Source organism: Babylonia areolata, chromosome 10 (genome assembly GCF_041734735.1).
Source record: "Babylonia areolata isolate BAREFJ2019XMU chromosome 10, ASM4173473v1, whole genome shotgun sequence".
In the NCBI taxonomy this organism is placed as follows: domain Eukaryota; kingdom Metazoa; phylum Mollusca; class Gastropoda; order Neogastropoda; family Buccinidae; genus Babylonia; species Babylonia areolata.
Genome location: NC_134885.1, coordinates 18,473,817 through 18,497,229, shown reverse-complemented (window position 1 = coordinate 18,497,229; position 23,413 = coordinate 18,473,817). Strand labels below are relative to the sequence as shown.

The following is a 23,413-nucleotide window of genomic DNA, read 5'->3' as shown; positions in this document are numbered from 1 at the left end:
ACTGCAGATATTCCTTCAATTTCAGTTCCCTTGGTTTTAAACTCGAGTTTACCAGATGCTTTATGTGTATGAACGAATTCAGTGTTGTTGTTCTGTAAAATTGATGACATAAAAAAAAATCATCAAAATATCGTTGATGTATAGTTTATGTGTTTGCATGTTACATTTTCAGCAGCTTTTATTGTGATAATGGTGTGTATGTGTGTGGGTGACAAAAGGAAAAAAAGTCACATGCATTCATATGTATATTTGTAAAACCATGCATGCTTAAAAAAAACAACCCCAAAACAACAATCTTTTTTAAATACTGAAGTTGCCACCACTTTATTTCTTCCAGACAAAATGTCATTTTCATCACAAATGTACTCAAATTTACCTCTGAAAGTATGACAAGGAGAAATGCTGAACATGGAAACAGAACACATGTAGCTTGCTTCAATGACTATGGTAATCATGTGCCATCAGATGTGACTTTAAAATCTATCCGTATAAAACGTATGGACAACATGAAGAACCAAAAGGACAATACCTAATGATGCACATTCCTCTTTCTTTCAATATGCCATTAAAACAACTGGACCCATCCTTAAAATGTCACCCACAGTGGAGCTGTAATACATTGGAAGTTGCTTGAACACACAGATCAAAAGCTTCGCATCTTCATCACTCCATCTGAACACTGACCGTATGTCAAAACACAAGATTATAAATCACATCAACTGACAAAAGCCTTTGAGAAATAACTAAATATCCACCCACAAGGAAACAATAATCAAATAATACATTGTGACCATCAGTCAAGCATTAAATGTATAAGTTCAAATGCAGTTATTAGGTTGGCAGTGATGTTTTTCTTCCTTTTTTATTATTATTATTTTTTTGCTTCACTTTTTTTTTTAAATTATTTTTTACAATAATGTTTATTATGCATCAGTGCTTCAGAGATAAAGGAAAAATAAATGCATGCTCTTGACTACTGTAACATTATAGATTTGTGCTTCGTGTTAATCTGATTAAGAATGGGAAAAACAAGCTGGATCTGTTAATGTAAAGATGCTTCACACTGGAATGAAAATGAGAACAATCTACTGTTGTTGTTTTTTTTAAATATAGTATTATCAGCTAACCAAAGCAAAATACAATCTAATTTCTTTTTTCTTTCTTTTTTTAAAATTTTTTTACTTTTAAACTATAATTACTATCAACAGACCAAAGCAAAAGAACACTCAACCATTTTGCAAGATAATTACTACCAACAAACCAGCTGTCAATATTCTTAGTCTGTTTTAAGATTTGTTGATTCTGTCCAGAAAATGTGTCCATTTAATTAAATAACAGAAAGGTAACATCTAACAAAAACAAGATGACAATTTACATTTGAGAAAATTTACTTATCAAAAAACAAAATAAAAAACACCAGCTTAACAGGCAAGGTATCAACATTCAAGGTATGAAAATATCCCCAATAATATCTACTGGTAAGCAGATCTGTTATCGTCAAAATGTCCACAAAAAGAATGAATTAACAAATCCACTTCCTAAACACTTATTCTACAATCAATCAATTATTACTAAAGCTACAACATTAAATTGATGAAGAATAAGCCCTTCACTGAATCATCAGTGAAAGAACCGGCAGCACAGAAAGCCCTAAGAAATATGTCTTCCAATATCTCAGCTGCAGGTCAGGGAGAACATGTACCACTGACACCACATTAACTGAACACCAAATACCTCAAAACCCCAGACAACCTACACTGATGACACAATGACAACCAATGAAAACTGGTGTTAGTGGTAGACAAAGTAGACATAAACACAAATACTCAATATTTTGATCAGAATCAATTGAAGATGATGTCATGAAAGCTGATGTGTTCCATCAAGTGACTGGATGATGAGTGAAGTTTCTTAGCTCCTGCACACAAAGACCAGTAAAAGAATATTATCTAACAGGAAAAGAAACCGCCAAAGTTCTAAGTTACAGTTTCAAGAAAACAAACAAATAAAACAAATTAAAAATGTGAAGAATTATCAACATATTCTCTTTTCTGTATCTGTTCATCAAACATCCAAAATCTTGCTCATCTGGAGGTGTGAAAGACATGTACCAAATTTGATCATTTCTGAATCATTACTAGATTTGCTATGCTCACATTTCATTTGTTTTTGTCCACAAAGTATTCCCAGAAAAAATGAATTTGTTTATCAGTTAGGCATCCACATATACACACACACAAAAAAAGCCCCACCACATTTTAAGATACTTTATTTACACATTAGTGAAAAAGAGTTGTTGGAGTCCAACAGACCTGCAATTATTGATAATGACTTTTATATTTCATTCTTGACACAATTAGTTCATTTCTGCTAAAGTACATTGTTTGTTATCTAGCCCTCTGCCCCTGAATCACCCGATATGGCTTCCCAGAAGTGCCCCATTCAATCCTTGAACTGCCCAATATGGCCCACTATCCAGGGGTCATTTACCTTTACTTTTGCTTTCAGCAGTCCCATAATCCACAGAGAGCAAAAATTCATTCGTTACTTCCTTCCACTCCTGCCATAATGGAGTTTGAAGCATATGGTTAGTTTCAGAAATTTCTGAATAATGAATTTTTGAAGTTGATTTTTTTTTTTTGGACAAAAATGGTTAAGAACGATTGATCAAGACATGCCTTCAGTCATGGGCACCTGTTATGGTGAGGTATCTTTATTTTGTGTGTGTGTGTGTGTGTGTGTGTGTGTGTGTGTGTGTGTGTGAGCGTGCGTACATTATTATTATTATTATTAAAAAAAAAACCCAAAAAAAACAAACCCAACTCATTCTGCACTAATAAATTGTTCCCAATTTACTTGTATATCATATAATGATTTCTGTATATCAAGAGCTGTCTTCTGCAATCAAATAAATAAAGCCTATCATATATATATATTTTTGTTGTTTGTTCTGTATATGTGAGTACTCCCTTCATACAGGATTTAGAAGTTCCCTTTGTATTTTCTGTCAGGGGGCAGAGGGCTATACAAACGAGGTACCTTATTCCCACAGATAATAAATGAAATGAAATTATGGTGCTTAGAGCCTCGCCGACCACTAAGGCCATCTCAAGGCTATCGCCGCGTCAATAACTACTACAAGGATAAAAAAACAACCAATTAAAACGAGTCACCACTTCAAACTTTCCACTCCAAAGTTAAAAAAAAAAAACTTCCATAGTTTAAAACCTTCAAATCTGGTTAAAAATGTTCACTTCTTTTAAGAAGTCCATCAGCGCCCACGGAGGGACATCACGAAACAAAGTCTTCAAAGAAACCGCTGTGTAATGTCTTCGTCTAACGTCATGCAGATCCCAACAGTCAAGGAGCACGTGTTTCACGGTGAGAGGCTCATCACAGGGAATGCATCGAGGAGCCTCTTCCCCCTTCAACAAGTAAGGAGGAGTAAAAAAAAAGTGTGCCCCGCACGCAGTCTGCACAGCACAGACTCCTCCTTTCTGTTCTTCACCCCCGAAGGGAGGGTCTCTTTTAGGTCTGGATGGATCTGGAAGAGCTTGTTGTCCGTCTGGGTGTTCCACTCCTCTTGCCAAAGATCCTTAGCGTAGGTGTTCACCTTCCGCTTCATGTCTGTGTATGGTACAAAGGATCTGGATAATTCTTTCTTTACAACGTTCCTGTTCAGCAAGTCCGCCCTTTCGTTACCACGAATGCCAACATGTCCGGGAACCCAGGCCAACACAACCTTGTATCCTTTCTTCGTTGCGAGAGTAAAAGCTTCATAAAATTCCAGCTGTTTGGGATGAGTGATATTCCTGCAGGCGATCGCCTCCAGGGCTGACAAGGAGTCGGAAAAGATCATGAATCTCTTTCGTTTCGAAGAGAGAACCATTTTTACCGCCAGAACCAGTGCGGTCAGTTCCGCAGTGTACACCGAGCTGTTGGACAGAATGTGTTCCGTTGAGGGCCGGTCAGGGAAGTCGGGACAGAACGCAGATGCAGCGACTCCGTCCTCTGACTTGGAACCGTCAGTGAAGATACTTTGAAAAGTGGGGAATTTGTGGCAGAGTTCCGAAAAGCAAGTTCTGTAGGCCAGAGAACTGGTGGAGTCTTTACGGTACGAGGCCAGATCAAATCGGACCTCAGGTGTTCTAAAGGTCCACGGAGGGCTGTCAGGGAACTTAGAGAAATCTGAGATGCCACCGACATCCAGATCGGCATTTTCTAAGTGCGGCTGAATGCAGAGTCCGAGAGCAGGTATGCAGTTTGGGTTGTCTTTAAATTTCTTATCGAAAGGGTTGTTGAATACAGCGTTGTAAGCAGGGTTTGTAGGTTCAGAAAACAATTTCAAGTAATAGTTTAGGGTCAGCTTCAGTCTGTGGTTGGAGAGAGGCAGTTCCCCCGCCTCTGCGTACAGGCTGTGCACAGGGGTGGTGCGGAAAGCACCTAAGCTGAGACGGAGCCCTTGGTGGTGTATAGGGTCCAACAGTTTCAGGTAAGACGGTCTGGCCGAGCCGTATACTACACTTCCGTAATCCAGTTTGGAGCGGACCAGGGCTCTGTAGAGGTGCAAGAGAGTTCTCTTATCAGCACCCCAGTCCATGTGTGCCACAACTCGAATGATGTTCAGGGCTTTTTGGCAAGATATTTTCAGCTGTTTAATATGGCTGTGGAAGTTCAGCTTCTGATCAAAGACGACCCCTAAAAATTTGGCTTCCTTGACCACCGGGATGGTGGATTTTCCCAGACGGATTTCAGGGTCCGGATAGAACTGGCGAAAGTTATGAAAATGAATACATTCAGTTTTGGAGGACGAAAATGTGAAGCCATTCTCCTTTGCCCAACACTGGATTTTGTTGACGCAGAGCTGAAGCCGTCGCTGGATGCTGGCATACGTGCTGCCAGTTGCACACAAGGTGAAATTGTCCACGAACAGCGAGCTGTCCGATCCCTTCTGAACGGATTGAACGATGTCATTAATTTTGATGCTGAAGAGAGCCGGCGACAGAATGCTCCCTTGCGGAACACCCAGCTCCTGCTCGTGAATGTCGGACAGGGTGGTGCCGACCCTCACCTGGAATTGTCTGTCTTGTAAAAAATTGTGGATGAACTGAGGCAGGTGTCCTCGGAAGCCGAGCTTGTGCAGATCCGAGAGGATTCCAAATTTCCAGGTGGTATTGTAAGCTTTCTCAAAGTCAAAAAATATGGCCACCACATGCTGTTTGTTTACAAAGGCATTTCTTACAGTGGTTTCCAGACGAACCAGATGGTCAACGGTAGAGCGAAGCCTGCGCAAAACCGCACTGTTCTTTCACCAGAAGGCCGTCGGTCTCTCGTTTCCACATCAGTCTACCGTTGACCATCTTCTCCATCAGTTTGCAGATGCAGCTGGTCAGTGCTATTGGGCGGTAGTTGGAGGGGTTGGAGGGGTCTTTTCCTGGTTTCGGCACCGGGATTATGAGGGCTTTCCGCCAGGAGGGTGGAAAAAAGCCTGTGATCCAGATGTGGTTGTAAACTTTGAGCAGGGTGTCCAGACAGGTTTCAGGAAGATGTTTTAAGAGTTTATAATGGACCTCGTCCATTCATGGACAGGAATCCGTGCAGGTCTTAAGGGCAGATTTAAGTTCATTCATTGTGAAAAGAAGGTTGTAATTCTCTGTGTTGTCGGAAGACAAGTTACAGGGTGTTTTTTCTGTCAGGTTTTTGGTTTTGAGAAATCGAGCAGATTTGTTAGCAGATCTCGAGTTCTGTTCGATTGTGGAGGCAAGCAAATTGGCAACTGCTTTCTTCTCTGTGACCAGAGCATCTGCAAGTTTAAGATGATGAAAGGTTGGGTATACGTTTTTGCCCTTAATTTTTTTTAAAACCCTCCACACTTTCTTCTTGGGTGTGTTGGAGGTTAAGGAAGAGCAAAAGTCTCTCCATGACTTTCTCTGGCTCTTTTTAAAAACATACCTGGCTTTCGCCCTCAGCTGTTGATGGGTTCGAACGCTATCTGTCTCCGGTCTCCGAAAGACGCGTCGCTGCGCTCTCTTCCGAGACTTACGGGCCTCCCGACATTCCGCGTTGAACCAGGGCGTTCTTGGCACCTGAGGCTTGGAGGTAGACGATGGGACTGCTGCTTTGGCGCAATCTAAAACGATCTTTGTCAGAGTGTCAGCAGGGTCCTTGCTTTTCAATACTGTTTCTTCCTGCAGCTCCGCTCTTATCTTCGTGGTAAAAATTCCCCAGTCGGCTTTGTCATAGTTCAGGCGGTCAGGCAGAGAGTCACCTTCTCCATCTGTGGGGCGGAGGATGACAGGAAAGTGGTCACTCCTGTGCAGATCGTCGTGCACTTTCCACTCGTAGACCAGGACCAACGATGGATCGCAGACCGACAGATCTAAACACGAGAGCTTTCCAGAGGACAGATGAAGGTAAGTGGGAGACTTGTCGTTAAGACAGCACAAGTCCATATCAGAAAGAAGGTTTTCCAAGAGAAGACCTCGGGCTGATGTCATCTCACTTCCCCAGAGCGGGGAGTGTCCACTGAAGTCGCCCAACAGTAGAAACGGTTGTGGGAGCTGGTCGACCAGGTTCATGAGGTCCTGCCTCAGTACACGGACGGAAGGAGGAAGGTACAGAGAGCAGACAGTGATGGTTTTCTCAAGTGTGACTCTGACTGCCACCACCTGTAAAGGGGTGCTTAAAGGAACTGTACTGTATAAAAGGGACTTGCGTATAAAAAGAGCGACACCTCCTGTCGATCCCTCTTGCTTCGGTTGAGCAGGTTTAAAAATGGAGTTAAAACCAGAGAGAGATAAAACCTTGCCATCTCTTTGCAGAGTCTCCTGCAGTGCCAGCACTGAAGGTTTCAAAGCACGACAAAGCAGCTGAAGTTCCTGGAAATTGGCGTAGAACCCCCGGATGTTCCAGTGGATCACTGCCATTAAAAAGGTTAAAAAAAAAAAAAAAAAAAGCAGCAGCCTATTCCATCGCTACCCCCTGCTCCTCTGCTTGCGGTGGCTCAAGGTCGGCCAAGATCGAGTACCTATTATTAGAATTTAATTTTTCTGATTCCGACCAAGTCGGAATATCCACCACCTCGGCTCTTCCCGATCCCGCAACCCTCCCCTCCTTGAGTTTTAGAGGTACGGGGGGTTTCTAGCCACTTCAGCCAGCCCGAGGGCCAGGCAGACGAGAGGCGGGGCGAGGGGGCCGGGGGGTGGGGTGGGGCGGGAGGCGGACAACGTGCCTCCGCCCGAGGCTTTCCGCTCCCGCCCAGCAGCCCCTGAGGACTGCCGCACAGGATGGAAGGGGTGGACACGGAGCCTCCACCCAAGGCCAACGGTTCTAACAAGGTAGGCACGTTGTCCATCTGCGTCCCTATGGACGTCGTCTGGACTGCGACGTCCACCATCCTGGGTCTGACGACAGAGATAATAAGATACAGATACAGATAAAAAGGCAGATGGGAGGAGAAGCAGTAAGTAAAACAACACCTACCTGCTACGACTACGGCGTCTGCGCATTGGGGACCCAGAATCACTGCGTCTGCGCTGGCGGCGAGGAGACATAGACCTGGAGGAAAACCATTCTCTATCACTAAATCTCTCCATGTTTAGAGAAAGAAAGAAAGAAAATGAAATCTTACCTGATTACTGATTAACATCTCATGTGCACAGTCATTAAATCTGTAATAAAAAAACCCCTTAGAACTGCAAAATAAATGCGTCAGGACTAGAAGGTAAACATTCTTTTGAAAATTGATCTGGGTTCAAGACAAGATCAACTTAATCTTTGATAGTATTCATTTGTTTCCTTTAAAAGAAAACGATTTTGAGGAGTGAGCAAAAATTCCCAAATGGGTTAATCTTAGCAGAGCTTGCATCCTGCTGGTATTAGCTTTTGCTCTCATGCAGTCATGGTAAAAATTCTCCCTTATCCTGGTCTGTGAGGAGTTCATTTGTTGCTCTCACAACTGGTAACCTTATGGGTGACCTTGACCAACAGTGGGAGTCACATGGAAGGATAATTTGTCTACCCAACTGGACAGTACTTTCTGAATGCTTCTGGATCCAATGCTCTTCGCTGATATTTTCCTTTCAATAACTACTCCGCACACATTTTTTTTAGAAAGTGTGCTTTATATTAAAGGAAAATGTGAGCGAGACTCAAAGCTTTAAAACAATAGAAATAAAATTTTTTTTGCACTTTTAAAACAAAACAAAGACATAAAACTGCAAGCCATTTTTGCTCAGCACTATCCTTCTCACAAATTGGTAGCAAAGAGGTACAAGTTTTATTTATTTTTTTAAACACTTCTATGAAAATCTGATGGAAGAGCTAAACAGCAATGGTTGAAATTTGTGTGCTTTGATTCATTCAAAAAAAGCTTCTTTTTTCCCTCACCCTGTTTGACAGTCTGTACAATATTCAAACTGAAGTCCTAACAGCTGGAAATCTGACTGGTCATTGCTCAAGTCAATGTCTTATGTTCTAATTCTTTCTTGTCACAACTACTCTGTTCACCATTCAGCAGTTCTCTCCTGTTTATTTTTTTTTTCAGTATTGTGATGTGGTCTCTGTGTGTTGTGGTATTGGGAATCGCTTTAAGTGGTGAAATAGGGGTTTTAAGTACTGTGCTATATGCACATCATTTAAATAGTTTGCTGTGGTATGAATGATATGCATGCAGAGATGCCAACCCCTGTCAAGTGTTTGTAGGAACAATTAGGAAATTTAGTAGGAACATTTTGAATTTGGTAAGAACTCTCAGACTCCTGGCCACATCAGCAAACGTACATTTTATCTACATGGCATACAAACACTCCATAATCCACTGGGCACATATGATGTTTGACTGAGAAGCAACTTCATTCAGCCACATTCTCTCTTGTTTGGGCAAACAATTAAGCTGATTAGTCCACTCAATGCTGTTTCAGGTAAACACACATGCAATTAGCTTAGCATCATTGTGTGAGACTGGAACAAACTGTGATCAAATGTAACAAAATACTGTGAAATCGTGACAGTTGGCATGTCTGTGCGTGTATGGTTTACTGTTTGTGATAATTGTGCGGTTGTGTATGAAGATAAATACTAAATAGTTCTTGAATGTTTAGGTGGCTGTCTGTAAACGGTTATGCATGCAAAGTTAGTTTGTTTGGTTTTTTTATTTTTTTATTCTAGTGCTTCAATGGATGTTTTCAATTTTGGATTTTACATTGTGCAGTGTGACTAAGCATGTTTAATATGGAAAACTCTTTTATAAATACAATTATTATGAAGTGCTGGACATTATTTCTGTGCACTCATCCTGATGTCCTTAAAAAAATTGCTGGGTGCAAGTGGTTTGTTCCTGTGGTTGAAGTGCACTACATGCAAGTTGTGCACTGGCTTATCATTTAGCATCCATATCAAATACTTATGCACAGGGGAAGAAAAACAAGATCACATTCCAACCTAAAACCGGAGCTATCTTGATGCCAAGGAGTGGCATTCTATTCACAAACCACCTTTCCAGTCTTCTGCCACTAAAAGTGTGCAAAATACTGTGTCTGGGAAGCCTTCTTTAGTACTTCAACCACCAACCAACCAGACTTTTTTTTTCATACTGCATGTAAGTGCATGTGTATATTGGTGTGAGAAAAGATATAGCCAGGAAAGAGGGAAATGCAGAAATGATCATACAGATAGATACAGTTTAGACTATATAGTACTGTAAGTGTTCAATGCGATCTTTGACTTCCACATATATTTAACTATTTAACAGTTGATTATAATAACCTGTATGATGGCAAGTCAGCTTTTCAAAAATTTGTTAAATGCAAAGTAACTGACACCATCATAGACAGCACATGATATTAATCTTGACAACAAACCTCACAAACTATGAGCTTGACATCAATATTGTACCAGAGTGTAAGAAACAAACAAACAAAAAACAAACCTAAACCACGCACTATTCAGATACAGAAGAAACAATAACTAAAAAAAAAAAACCTGTTTGCCAAGAAACAAAATGACCACAGCAATACACTGTAAAGCACACCTTGTGCCACATGTTATCACAAGTACGTATAACTCATTCAGAAAATAAACCCAAGAACTTCATAAAAAACCATTCAAGCAAAAACCTCAAATCATTTGCTGCGTAGATGATGCGCAGTTTGGTGGCTAAAGGGGTGGAGAGTTGTCTCCCACGTTGATGAAGAAAGAAGGGTGGAAGGGAAGAGACGAACAGGATGGAAGTATGAAGCGAAGACCAAACGTGTTGAATGGATGGGTTGATTTAGCAGTGCAGTGATCTTTTTAAAAGACCAAAGCACCTAAAACTGGACTGATGGGTGGATGAGTAGATGGAGGGTCGGACAGAGCCACAAAGACGACGGCTGATGCTGATGGTTGCGTGGCATGCAGTAAAGCCGTGGCCGTTGTGTTGACTAGGACTCGCCAAGGTGCATTGACACCTTATGGCTGGGGAGTGAAGAGGGCTGTAGGTGACCAAGAGGTCAACCCTGCAGTGTGGGATTTAAGCTGGCTGAAGCTCAAGGCAGCCAGCAACCGAACAGTAATCTACAACGATGTGTTGAGCCAGCCGAGGCATCAGGACCATCCTGGAATTTGCGTATTGAGTTTTGGATCAGTACTAATTTTGAATCTTCTCAAGATCACATTATGCTCCAAACTGCTCTTGTCTGCATACAGCAAACTTATACTACTGTTATCTTCTAATCCACCCATGTCCATAAAGAACGAGACAGTAAAACAAAAGGGGAAGGTAAATAGTTATCCACTATCACCGTATCAGATTATACTTTGTATTGTTCCATTTACTGTTTGCTTATCACTTTCAATACTGGTATTTTTTATATAAATAAAATGAATAAATTACAAAAATACTAATACCTATTAGTCTTAGATGAACACTTTGTACCTCTGTGTTTCAGTTCCATGCAATTCAAAAACCTTTAAAGTCACAGTGATCTATCAGTGTATAAGTGTATGTAAAGGACTGAAAGAGGAGTAGGACAGAGGAACTGAGGCCATCAAGGTTCACATGTTGTATACTTGTCACACTGTAATGACAATCTACAATTACTGACTATAACTTCAGTGCTATGCAATTAAATCAAACAAATCATAATTGCCTCAGAACATTTCAAAACATCAATTATCCCGTTCTTTCACTCCAACCCTGTCATCCTGCTTGTCTGCAAAGCTGACTGGTTACCAGCAGATCAGTTGGAAAGGTGACTGGAAATGCAATTCATGGCTGTAATGATTTCACTTATCTAAATCACCCTGCCAAGTTTGGTTCTTTCAACATTGGTGACTACATAGAACATGTCTTTCATATATATATAGATATATACTTTAAAAAACAAAACAAAAAAAAACTATGGACAAATAAAAGCACACACACACACACACAGATGATTGTGGGTCAGTGACATTTTGTTTGCACGTGGGAAGTATAAAAAAAAAAAAAAAAAAAAAAATCAACATTCAGCAGACGCACACAAAAGGTTTCTCAACGCTCCTGGACACCCGACATTCTGTAACCTGAAAAGATAATCAGCAGACACACACAAGGTTCTTTCGCAACAATCCTGGATACTATGACATGCTGCAATTTGTAAACAGACGCTGCCTATTAACTCTTGATTTTTGCATCCATTTTACATTGAAATAAACCAAACCTTTATCACAGTGATATATCATCTTTCAAGTTTGACATTTTGTGGAAAAACAGCATTACTAACCATTCAAATTCATAACAAACTAAACATCTGAATATTTCAGTGTTTTGTATTTCAAAAAGGAAATCACTGTCATAAATATATTCAATGCAGTGATCAAATGGTGATCCAGAAGGCTGTCTATTCACTATACCTTGATCGGCGGGGCATTCTGTAGTCATCATACACTGGACTGCCTCTGCCACGGGGGCCACCACCACCGCCACCCATACCACCCCCAAAGCTGGGTCGTCTTGGAGGACTTCTTCGGTCAGATCGCCGTCTTCCAGTGGACAACTCCACTCGAACACGCCCTCCATTGATTCGGCTGTAAATCACACCATTCACAAATCTTACTTTCATATCAATTTATCATTGTCAATTATCACAAAAGGCAGGTCTTTTTTTTAATTTTTTATAATAGTTTTTTTGTTTTGTTTTTTTTTTACATTTTTTATTTTTTATAGATACCTTTTGTATAACATTTACTGTGAAACCACCCCAATAAAGACCACAGTGTCTGAGTATATAATATTGTCTGTGGATAGGTTGCTGAGTACGTGTTGGGAGTGGGTTTGTGTCTGAGTATAAAACAGAATATTAATTATCATATAATAGAAAACAAAATAACTGCATTTGGTTACTATGTCTAATGCATTTGCAAATATTTCAGAAATATTTCCTTCCATAAAGAGACTAGATTTTTCCATTTCATTTTTCGCCCCATAAATTATCTTACGTATCTTTTTAATTTTTTTTTTTTTTTTTTTTTACCATAAAAATATTGGCTAACTTCCCATCATTATCAACTAATCCTGTCAAGACTGAACACAATAATTAATTTCTTGGTTTCTCCATTTTCTTTCAATAAAACACACTCATTATTTGAATGTTTGAATTTTTTAAAATTTTGTTTCACGTTTTTGTTTTTTGTGTCAGTGATTTTCAACAAAATTACAAATGACTCAGGGAATCAAAGGGCTGATGACTTTCACCAACTTACGCTCCATCCAAGGCTCTAACAGCATCCTGAGCATCCCGATGGTCCTCAAACTCCACAAAGGCAAACCCAGGTGGTTTCCGAGCCACCCAAACGCTGTGCAATGGACCATACTTTGAAAACTTTTCTTCCAACTCTTCCTTTGTCGCACCATATCCCAGTTCACCAACATATACCTTGCATTTTAAGTCGCGAGCCATTCTGACCTGCAGATCTGAAAACAAAAGTTGTATAATCATGATCCATTATATATCATTTTGATTTTATGTTATTTTTTTTCCATCATCACAAGAAATACTTCATTACTTTTTTTTCTTCTCTTTTTCTACTCATTCAAAATGACCATTAAACAGTGTTATCAATGGTATACATGTCAACTGTAACCAACCAGTGATCATAAAATAACTGTAGAGTTTGCAACTTTTAATTTAACAGTTGTAATTTTGTATGTTTATCTAAAGCATCTTTGTTCATTTGTTAATAAGTGGCACTAAAGAAAAAACAACAACAACAACAAAAAAAAACAACAACATGTAATAATGTCTGAAGACATTTCAGGAGCACATCTTAAAAAGTAAATGTTTTTCGTTTTTCAGTTTGTGCCAAATGCAAACTGATACTCGGTGAGGAGAAATGGTCCACCTTTCACCTCCCCATAATAAATTTCACATGTATTTTTTGGTGCTTTAGTGTATAGATCATGAAAAATCATGTTAACAAAAAAAATCTTGGGACTCACTGTCCCTTCTGGCTTAATTTTGCAGCTGCTTTTCGTCGGTCCAAAACATTCCGTAAGTTTGGTGATCACCTGTGTCTTTGTTATTTGACCTACAAGAATTTCCTTTACGTTTTTGTTGACAGTGAATGAGTGATGCCTTCTGCACGATATGCAAAAATCAGAACGACAATATATGCAATAAAGTGACCACAGTGAAGCTATGTGTGTACCCACCGTCTGTCACACGTTGTGAACTGTGAATTTGCCAAAGTATTTGCAATAAACTGTCTCTCTCTCGAAAATTGTGCAACTTATAAGAAACAAAGTACACCACAGTTTCAAAAAACAGTTTCTTGTGATTCTTTTGAGCTATGCCATATCACCATGGGCCTATTCTGCTGTCCTCTGTCGCCGGTTTATCTCCCCTACCTTCTACCTCATCATTCTGAGTTGCTTCCCTCGGCACAAGTAGAAAGTGACTCTTCTGATACATAGGATATGACAGCTGCTTCTTCGTCGTCATCAGAGTCTGGAAAGTCCACAGGGAAGTCAACCATATCTGCGAACAGGATGACGTCTTCTGCGGACCACATTGGTTCCAAGGTGCCATCAACGTCGATCCATCCATGTCCATTGTTTGCTGCTGGAACATCAGACGTGGGTTTGAGAGCCCTTTTCCAAATGGCAACTTGATAGTTGTTCCATTTGATGTGCTCTTGAAGAGTTTGTTTGCACGGAGGCATGCTTGCCATGTCAATGTTGTTTGCGTTCAATGGCTCATCTCCACATCTCTCCTTGAGTAGCTAGTGTCGGAGGTCATTGACACTGGTGAAATGATGTCTGCCGTACATGACACAGGTCTAAAGATCGGCTTTCACTTCTTCAGCGATGGCCCTTGTATCTCCAAGGCGGGCAATTATTTCCACAAATCTTGGACTCGGCAGAAGAACTCTGATGGGTTTAATTTTCCCAATGCCCTTGAACGCACTTGTTGTGTTGCAGCCGGTATAAGCATGAAGAGCCAGGAAGGCAGTGCAGTGCTGCTGTCCGTATGCTTTATGCGATGTCAGTGACGTTGATCAGCCGCTGTTTGTTCCCCACGTCCTTCAGCTGCAGAGCGAAGTGCAGGAGAATGAAGAAAATGTCCAAGTCGGGATTCTTTGACGTGGACGAACCTGTAGCCATTCTGTTCAGCGTACACACAGTGGAGGGCAACTCTGGAATCCGTCTCTTCTTGTGTGGATTTGAGCGTTGCAATTGGCGTCCTTGTTGTCTTCAGCTCATCTGCTGATTGCAGCAGGAAGGCTTCTCCCTCACATATCAGCATGACTTTTCTGTCCTTGAATTTTGGCGCATTCTCATCTTTGCTCCAAACATCAAGTAATACTTGGGTGAGCTGCTTCTTATTTTTGTCGTTTGACAGAAACAATTTTCGGTCTGCACGATGCTTGGTGCTTTCTCCTTTTATGATGATCTTATCACCAGTGCCTCTCCTTTTCCTTTCCATCACTTTGATTCAGTCAGCTTTGTACATGTCTGTGCTGAACACCACGTCCGTTCCCTTTGGCAGCATGTCAAATATCTTCTGGCTGATCTCCATGAAATTGGAAGGAAGCTGTTGCAAGCAGTGAAACACTGCATTGCCATCGATCACAACCAGCGTTGCATCATGGGGAGGTAGAGCGGCATCTTCCATATCTTTGGTGAGGTAGTTGAACCTTTTTGCTTTGTCGGTCTTGGCACGGAAATTGTCAGCAGTGGCAATACTGTAAGGTACAGGAGTAAGTTGGTATGTCATCAACTGTTTTTCAGATAGAGTTGAAAACCTGCATCCTGTGCCTTCAGAAGGAGTTGAAGGCAATGTTCCTTTGTTTGTATTCCACAACCTTCTTCTTGGTAGTCTTCATGTGGACGGTTTTGTTCATCGATACCATAGTTTTCAGGTTCAGCCGCTTGACTGGTTCAAAGAAATGATCATTTGCCATCAGTCTCTGCGTGATGAATGCCTCCTTCACAGCTTTACCAGTTTTTTCTGCCCTCAACACATCATGCTGAATGCCGGCTGGGACAGATGCTCCAGATGACAGGGCAATAAGTTTGACCGAGGCTTCCTCACAGAAAGGGTCGATGAAACTTTTGACTGCATCCTGAGCCCTCATGACGTTGCTTTCGCTCTTCAGTATCTCAGAAGGACGCAAGTCACGATGTCTACTGCCAACCTCATCACCTTGTGCCATGCCAGCCATGTCGAGAGTTGCATGAAGATACTTTGACTTCTCATGGGTTGTCCTGACCCATCTGTGGTAGGCATCCTGGTTGGACAGCAGTCCCGTGAGACCAGCGCCACCTCCTCCATGGTCTTGTCCACTGCACAGCGACTGCCAGGAATGAAGGACCTTGCCACGCTGAAAGCACCTCTCTGCAGCATCTCCTTGGCTCCAGGATGTGACAAGTCAATGTTTGCCAAGAAGACTAAGAAGAAGGTCAGGTAGCGTGCGTAGTTTTGTCCATCGAAACTGAAGAAGAGGTCTGGCATTTGGGACATTGTTTGTGCGTAGAGCACGAAGTTGTTGATTTTGACAGCCTCAAGGAGCGCAAGGACAAGCCATACATGATCGATGTACGATAACCAAAATTGTGCAGTTGGTCCAAAGGCTCCTTCTCTGACTATCTTTGAACTGTTCATACTCTGCCATGAAACTGGCGGTAGTTCCATCTTGCTGAAGCTCAGTCAATGTCTCTTTTGAGACGAAACATGAGGCTGTCTGGAGTTTGATCATGCTATCTTCTGACAGTGTCGGAAATGATGTGTCTTTCATCTCTGATTTCAAGATATCTTTCCAGCACCGAGTGTTCTAGACTCTCAAGTATTGTCTTATGGCAGAACAATGCTCATTAATACTGTCTGCCAGACAGCACCCCTTGCAGTGAACCAGAAGAGATCAGGCCTGCCTCCAGAAGGATAGATATCCCAGAACCAACCAGCTTTTTCCCATGCATTTTGAGGTACACACAGGCAAGGTGGAATGTACTGATCAGAATGATATCCTTCTTGTACTGGTCAAGATGGTTCCAGACGATCAGGCAGGCTTTCATACAAACCCCAAGATCAAACGTAGTGATAACATACTCTTGTCCAACCTCTCTTGTGGCCTCCTCTGCAAGTCGCAAGCACTCCTAGACTGTCTTGTACTGGTGATGGGGTCATGGATCACAGGGTAGTAGTCCAATGTCGTCTTCTTTGCTGGGTTCTGCCCACACTGTGAAATGAAGCCAGCCCACGCTATTTCCTGATCTGACATGCTGCTGTACTTCCGGAGAAGAATCCATTGGAGGTTTGAACTTTGAACTTTCTTGAGGGCATCTTCACCTCCATCAACTGTCCAGTGCCTAATTGCAAAAGGTGGGCATTTCCGCTGGGTTACGAAGCACTCGGGTAAATCCTCGTGTCAAATGCAGAGATTGCTCACCGGTACTTGGAATGGATGGCATCACGCGGTACGTTCCACCATGGTCAGTCCCTTCAACTTCTTGCAGCATGATGCCGTGTGCTGTGTGAACAGAACTCAGGCCGTGGATTACACTCATCAGTTGGTCAAAGTTGTCAAACTCAGAGTGGAATACAGATGGCGTTGTCTATTTACTGCGATCTGTGTGCTGAACATGTTTGAAGCTTCTTCCAAAGCTTTCCCGATAGCACACACACACACATATGTGTGGAAAGTGCACATAAACTTTTTTTTTTCCCAATAAAAAGACCAATTTGAATTTGTAAAGAATTAAATTTGCGTCGTAGCCAAATAGGGGGTAGGGGAGATAACCCGGCTACAGAGGACAACAGAATAGGCCCATGGTGATGTGACATAGCTCAAAAGAATCACAAGAGACTGTTCTTTGAAACTGTGGTGTACTTTGTTTCTAATAAGTTGCACAGTTTTCGAGAGAGACGGTTTATTGCAAACACTTTGGCAAATTCACAGTTCGCAACGTGTGACAGACAGTGGGTGCACATGTAGCTTCACTGTGGTCACTTTATTGCATATATTGTCGTTCTGATTATTGCATGTCATGCAGAAGGCATTACTGTCAACAAAAACAAAGGAAATTCTCATAGCTCAAATAACAAAAATACAGGTGATCACCAAACTCATGGAATGTTTTGGACCGACGAAAAGCAGCCACAGCACCTGAGATGGGTACCCTTCAAAATTAAGCCAGAAGGGACAGCGAGTCCCAAGATTTTTTTTTATGTTAACATGATTTTTCGTGATCTATACACTTTAAAGCACCAAAAATACATATGAAAAATTTATCGGGGGGGATTGGGGTGTGTGTGTGTGTGTGTGTGTGTGTGTGTGTGAAAGGTAGACCGTTTCTCCTGACAGACTACGAATAATGATCGTATTGCTCTCTGTATACAGACTGCATTATGAAAATCAACTAGTACTGATATTCTTTTCATTTTTTATTTAAACCCCCCCAAAAAAAACATCACATTTCAGTTAAAAAAAGAAAGAAAAAAGGATGACACTTGACAGATCAGAAAACAAAACAAAAAAACAACTTTTTTTTTTTTTTTAAAGAGAGAAAGTGCTCAGCGTCCATCAACACTTAAGGTTCACTCCTCTTGTTAAATGACAAACAGTCGATTTGTGTCAGCTTTGCTAGTTAGATGATTCTCAAGAACCACTAAATTTCAGAACCAACCAGTCTGCTAGTGTTATACTGTGTAGCTGTAAAAACAAAGAAAAATTCATTCAGAAAATACTGATGGGAAAAATACCCATATGATGGCACTTCATTGTACCAAGTTTGGTTATAACAAATGAGGCTATCAACTGAAGAAATGGAGGATAGGAAATGTTTGCAGCTTTTGCCTGTGCCGACTGCCTTTAGCATTGCTCGCAATTTTGAGTTAAATTTAAAACTTAGATCCACATGCACAATCTCCAAGATAGCAGTGGAATTCCCCAGCCGTCTATTCTGAGAGGAAAGTATGGCTAGACAGTGGTTGTTAATATGATCCCTGTGAAATAAACACGAATGTTCATTTTCATACCATTAATTTCTAACAACTGAAGCTCACTTCCAGCAAATAGGACAAGTTTGGAGAAACTGGACCAAACACTGAATCAAACACTGTAACAGATCTTTCTTTTATCACAATGTTTCAATACTGTTGTATCAACACAGGCAAGAATCCAGTTGGGTGGTGCACGTTCTCAGATCCTGAAGAAACAATTCAAGTCTTACCCACCCCATCTTATAACAAGAGAGGCAAGGCCTTCAAGACTCACTAATGATACACTTAAAAAAAAAATCCAAGCTTTTTATGTATTGAATATAATTTACAAAATGTAATGTTTAAGATGAGAAAGATCAGTTTAAAGCAAATTCAGTCCCCTAGCATTAATTACAGAGTAATTTCCCGTTTTTACTATATGCACCAAAACGTTTGCAAAATAAATAAAACTTCCATGCTTAGCAAAAGAAGTTCCTGTTTGAACAAAAAAAAATGATAATGACTGCTCTTGTTGTTAGGTCAGAATATCAGATCAAAGTGCCAAGTTTAGAGAATACAAAAAATATAAATACAACAGTAAATGCAGTTTGCATATAATTAGGCTTCATTTTTTTTGTGCCCATCCCAGAGGTGCAATATTGTTTTAAACAAGATGACTGGAAAGAACTGAATTTTTCCTATTTTTATGCCTATTTGTTGTCAACTGGCAAAGTATTTGCTGAGAAAATGTCAATGTTAAAGTTTACCATGGACACACAGACACACACACAACCGAACACTGGGTTAAAAGAGACTCACTTTGTTTACACAAGTGAGTCAATAATAAAATCAAATCAAAGAGCTCAATGTTCTGAACAGAATAAAATTAAAAGGTTAGAGAACTTGAGTGAACTCAAAGACTGTCATGTACAATCTTACACAAGCCAAAAAACAAATATGTTTAATTAATCAAGCATAGTAGTTACCACATTCAACATGATTTCGTTCGTAACTTTGAACTTGGACTAGTTTAAGTTGGAGAGATGTTGCACATTATTTAAAGACATTGATGCTTTGGCTACAAATTTCCTATATATGGGAACAACTAATAAATTACTAAGTGAGTACTATAACAACTAACTACAACACTGGTGGTCTATACACAAACTACGTTGCTCAAAATCATTTATTTAAAATAAAATAAAAATAAAATAAAATAAAAAAGACGGGGAAAAAAAAACTTTGAAATTTGGGACAGAGTGAGAAATTCCAAACATAGATGATTTTATTCCCTTTAACAAAGTGGACCCTTAAAAGTGAAGCCAATTTTTTTTTAAACGATAAAGCTGTCCAAAAGAATGGAGCACGTGCCAGTGTACAATGCTACCATTGCACGGTCGTTTCACACCCCGCCATGAGCGACATGGCAAATTCTTGACAAAGCATGATGAGCAGTGTCACTGCGAAATTTAATCTTGTGTCTAGTCCCCATGGCGTTAATCATTACAGCGCCTATTTAAGACAGTTGTAATCACAGTTTGACAGAAATGAAAAAGACTAAGATTACTGGAAAAAGCGATAATACCGTCTTGTACGTACTGCCTTGCTCAGCAAATGAGGCTTTGAAGAGGAAAACCGCACAAGAAAAATGGATTCCAATAGTCAATGCAATCGGAAGAATGGGAATTTTACGAAACGAAATTTTAGATAGAATCATACCTGCATGAACTTCGTAAGAAATTAAAAATTTCAGAAGAATTTAAGAGTATAGGTTGTAGCTAAGTGCCTTCATATTATAAAAGTAAACACTTTTAGATTCTTATCAGAAAAAAAAAATTCAGAGAAAAAAATCGAGCACACACCTGCCTGCGCATGCGCATGTTTCATTCTTACCTGTGAATGATTTTTAGAGGTATGCTCAAAAGTTTGTAAGATCCGCTTCCGTGTTTTCGTCTGAAAGATCTTCTTAAGACATTATATAAAGTCAACGTCCGCATCACCAACGGTAAATATTTATTCTACATTATTTTTTAACCAGTTCTTTGGGACGGCCTTTTCTTCCATTCTGTTTCATCTTCCAGCCTGGACGTTTTCCCCACTTAATCTGCTGCTTGTGACTCACTGTTGACAATCAGTATCACCATCATTAATAGTGTTTCTACACACTGTACATGAAAATGATATCAGATATGAATTAAAAGGGACAGAAAATATCGCTGCAGGGCTTCACATAAGTATTTATGTTTTTGTGTTATTTTAAGAAATGAAGTATTGAAATGGTAGCAAAACCTTAAATAGTTTCATTATCTACCATTGTGTGTGTGTGCTTTTCACCCATTCTAGGAAGACATTGTCGGGAATGGCCAGAGGGCAAAACTGATGCGGAAGTGAAGCTACTCATAGAAGAAAACAGTAAAGAAGAGGAATAGAAGAAAACAGTAAAGAAGAGGACATCATCATATATACAGATGGCTCAGTCACCAAAGACCAATCCGGTTGGGGATTCACTGTGAAACAAATGGAAAAACAATTAGGGAAGAGAATGCTGCCTACAAAGTCACAACCTCCAGCCTAACGATGGAAGTTGAAGCTGTGACAAATGCCCCCCAGTGGCTGTCGTCTATCCATATGCCATGATGCCATGATTCTAACGGACTCATTGAACCTCATACAGAAAATTGAAAATGGAATGGGAAGCCCAGAGTGGCATAAGGCAATGTGCAACTTTCTGATTAAAAAAACTTACATGGTCATACTGCCCAGGACATGCAGGTGTTAAGGGAATTGAGAAAGCTGACAGACTTGCTGGTAATGCAACAACAATGAGCGGCCTACATCTAGGAAAATCGGAAATCCTCAGAAAAGTCAAAGAATATCAAAAAGAACAGGCACAAGGCCATCACACCATCGATCACCTCAAAGAAATAAAGGCAGAGAGAGGGAGCGGCCATAAGTCTAGCATGAAAGGTAGAGCACGATGCTTTGCAAATCAAACAAATATCGGCATCATTTCCAAACCAACATTGCGCAAATTTCTTCAAAACGGAACAGAGTCTCTGTGGGCTTTTCCAAATACAATAGACTGAGCAATACACTAGACGCCACATTCTTGGCACCAGAGATCTTTTCACATCCCTCTTGTGGCCAATCAGTGGCTGCCTCTGTGCGTGTGTGTATGTGTGTTATGTGTGTGTTTGTGTCACTGTGTATGTGTGGGTCTGTGTGTTTGTGTGCGTGTGTACGTGCGCGAGGGTGTAAGTGTACACAAGTGTCAGGAGAGTTCTGTGCACATGCGTGTGTGTGTGTGTGTGTGTGTGGAGGGGGGGGTGTCGGAGGGGGGGCAGAGGATGAGGTATGTGTGTGTATGCATGCCTACACTGTGAGAGCAACGGAATATTGGAACGTGTGGATGTGCATATATATATTTGTATATATGTGTGTGGGGTTGGGGGTGGGGGATATTGGCGTATGTGTGTGTGCTTGTACAAGTAAGTGTGCCTCTGTGTGTGTGTGTGTGTGTGTGTGTGTGTGTGTGTGCTCTGGAAGCTGCGATACGTAGCCTAGAAATGAGTGTGTGGAGGAGGGGGGTAGAGGTGGTGCAGGGTAATGTGTGTGTGTGTGTGTGTTGGGGCTCATGTACGTTTATGTGTATTTGACTGTGCTTTCATATCTGTGAAACTACATGTTTGGTACATGTCTGTTGTGCATTTGTGTGTGTGTGTGTGTGAATGTGTGTCTGCATGTTTTACATTTTTTTGCTTATTTATCATCATTGTTGTCTTTTTTATTCATTTATTTTATTTATTTATTTATTTATTTTATTATATTTTATTATTATTATTATTTATTTATTAAAAAAAAAAAATGTTTATTTTATTTTTTTAAATATTAATTTTTTTTTTTTAAATAAATTTTTTATATTTCTATTTATTATTATTTTATTTTATTTTATTTTATTTGTTTTTTTGTTTTTTTTGTACGCTTATAGTTGATTTCATCAAGATTTTGCGCCTTATACATATTATTATTATTAGTAGTAGTTCTTTTTTTTATGTATTTATCTATTATTTATTTACTTTTTTTCCTCAAGGCCTGACTAAGCGCGTTGGGTTACGCTGCTGGTCAGGCATCTGCTTGGCAGATGTGGTGTAGCGTATATGGATTTGTCCAAAAGCAGTGACGCCTCCTTGAGCTACTGAAACTGAAACTGTGTGTGTGTGTGTGTGTGTCAAACTTTGTCGGGGAACATTGCTACTGACTGGACCACTGCAAAAAGTTATGTCAGTTATGTTGGCATTGCCTTTATTATTTCCTTTATGTTGTGCTTAGGCTTATGTTGCTGCTGTCATTTTTTAAGCACTAAGAATTACCACAACTGTATTAAATGTCACATTAAAATGCACAAAAAACGTTTTTTGACTGTCATCAGCCATGTCGTACCCAGGACATCCGGGGGCTATGACCACTCCCAGCAAGGCTGATGTTTACGATACCAGTTCCAAACAGATTTTGGTAACACGAGACCCAGTGTATTGTCATCCTTCTGTTCAAAATGGTATTTTTGTGGGCCGACAGCCACCCATGTATTTGATCTTGGCCTTGGTTGTGACCTTCATCAACCCTCTGCTTGGGCCCTTCGCTCTTTTCTTTTCATGTGAGTATATTTAGAATGCAGATCATGTGGATGTCATTGTGGTGTTTATGTAAGATAGGTTACTAGGTATAATTGTTGTTGCTTTAATGTGTCAATATAATGTACAGCATACAGTATAGATTGTTGGGCATGTGGTGTGTGAGTATGAGTGTATACATACAATATGTGCATGTTTTTTGTGTATACTTGTGCGTGTGCACACATGTATGTTTCATATCTTAAGCCAGTTTGGTATGACTTATACAGTTATTTTTAGTAAACACATTGTCCACTGATCAGTCTGTCCAGCACCTGTTCCAGTTTTTAGCATACAAGTCCT

The 23,413-nt window shown here is 40.3% G+C and overlaps 2 protein-coding genes across 4 annotated transcripts in view; one reads left to right on the top strand and one right to left on the bottom strand.

The window, feature by feature from the left end:
* Positions 1-296: 296 nt before the first annotated feature.
* On the bottom strand, positions 297-20,126 carry LOC143286850 (RNA-binding protein 1-like). 3 transcript variants are annotated; one of them, XR_013055867.1, is made up of 6 exons: positions 20,040-20,126; positions 12,724-12,934; positions 11,875-12,048; positions 10,116-10,595; positions 7,483-7,557; positions 1,856-1,918 (listed from the first exon to the last, which is right to left on the bottom strand). XR_013055867.1 is itself a non-coding variant. In XM_076594686.1 (5 exons), exons 2-5 carry the CDS (start codon positions 12,918-12,920, stop codon positions 1,912-1,914), a joined length of 453 nt encoding a protein of 150 aa, XP_076450801.1. In that variant the 5' UTR covers positions 12,921-12,934; positions 20,040-20,126; the 3' UTR covers positions 297-1,911. The 3 variants fall into 3 exon arrangements, 1 of the variants encoding a protein (XP_076450801.1); XR_013055868.1 differs by having other exon boundaries at positions 20,026-20,112; XM_076594686.1 differs by lacking the exon at positions 10,116-10,595 and having other exon boundaries at positions 297-1,918.
* A 196-nt stretch (positions 20,127-20,322) lies between these two features.
* Positions 20,323-23,413, top strand: part of LOC143286849 (uncharacterized) — an 8,399-nt gene continuing 5,308 nt past the window's right edge. The window contains exons 1-2 of the mRNA XM_076594685.1: positions 20,323-20,445; positions 22,870-23,094. Of these exons, the coding sequence (XP_076450800.1) occupies positions 22,872-23,094 (223 nt within the window). The 5' untranslated portion in view covers positions 20,323-20,445; positions 22,870-22,871. The remainder of the gene's footprint in view (positions 20,446-22,869; positions 23,095-23,413) is intronic.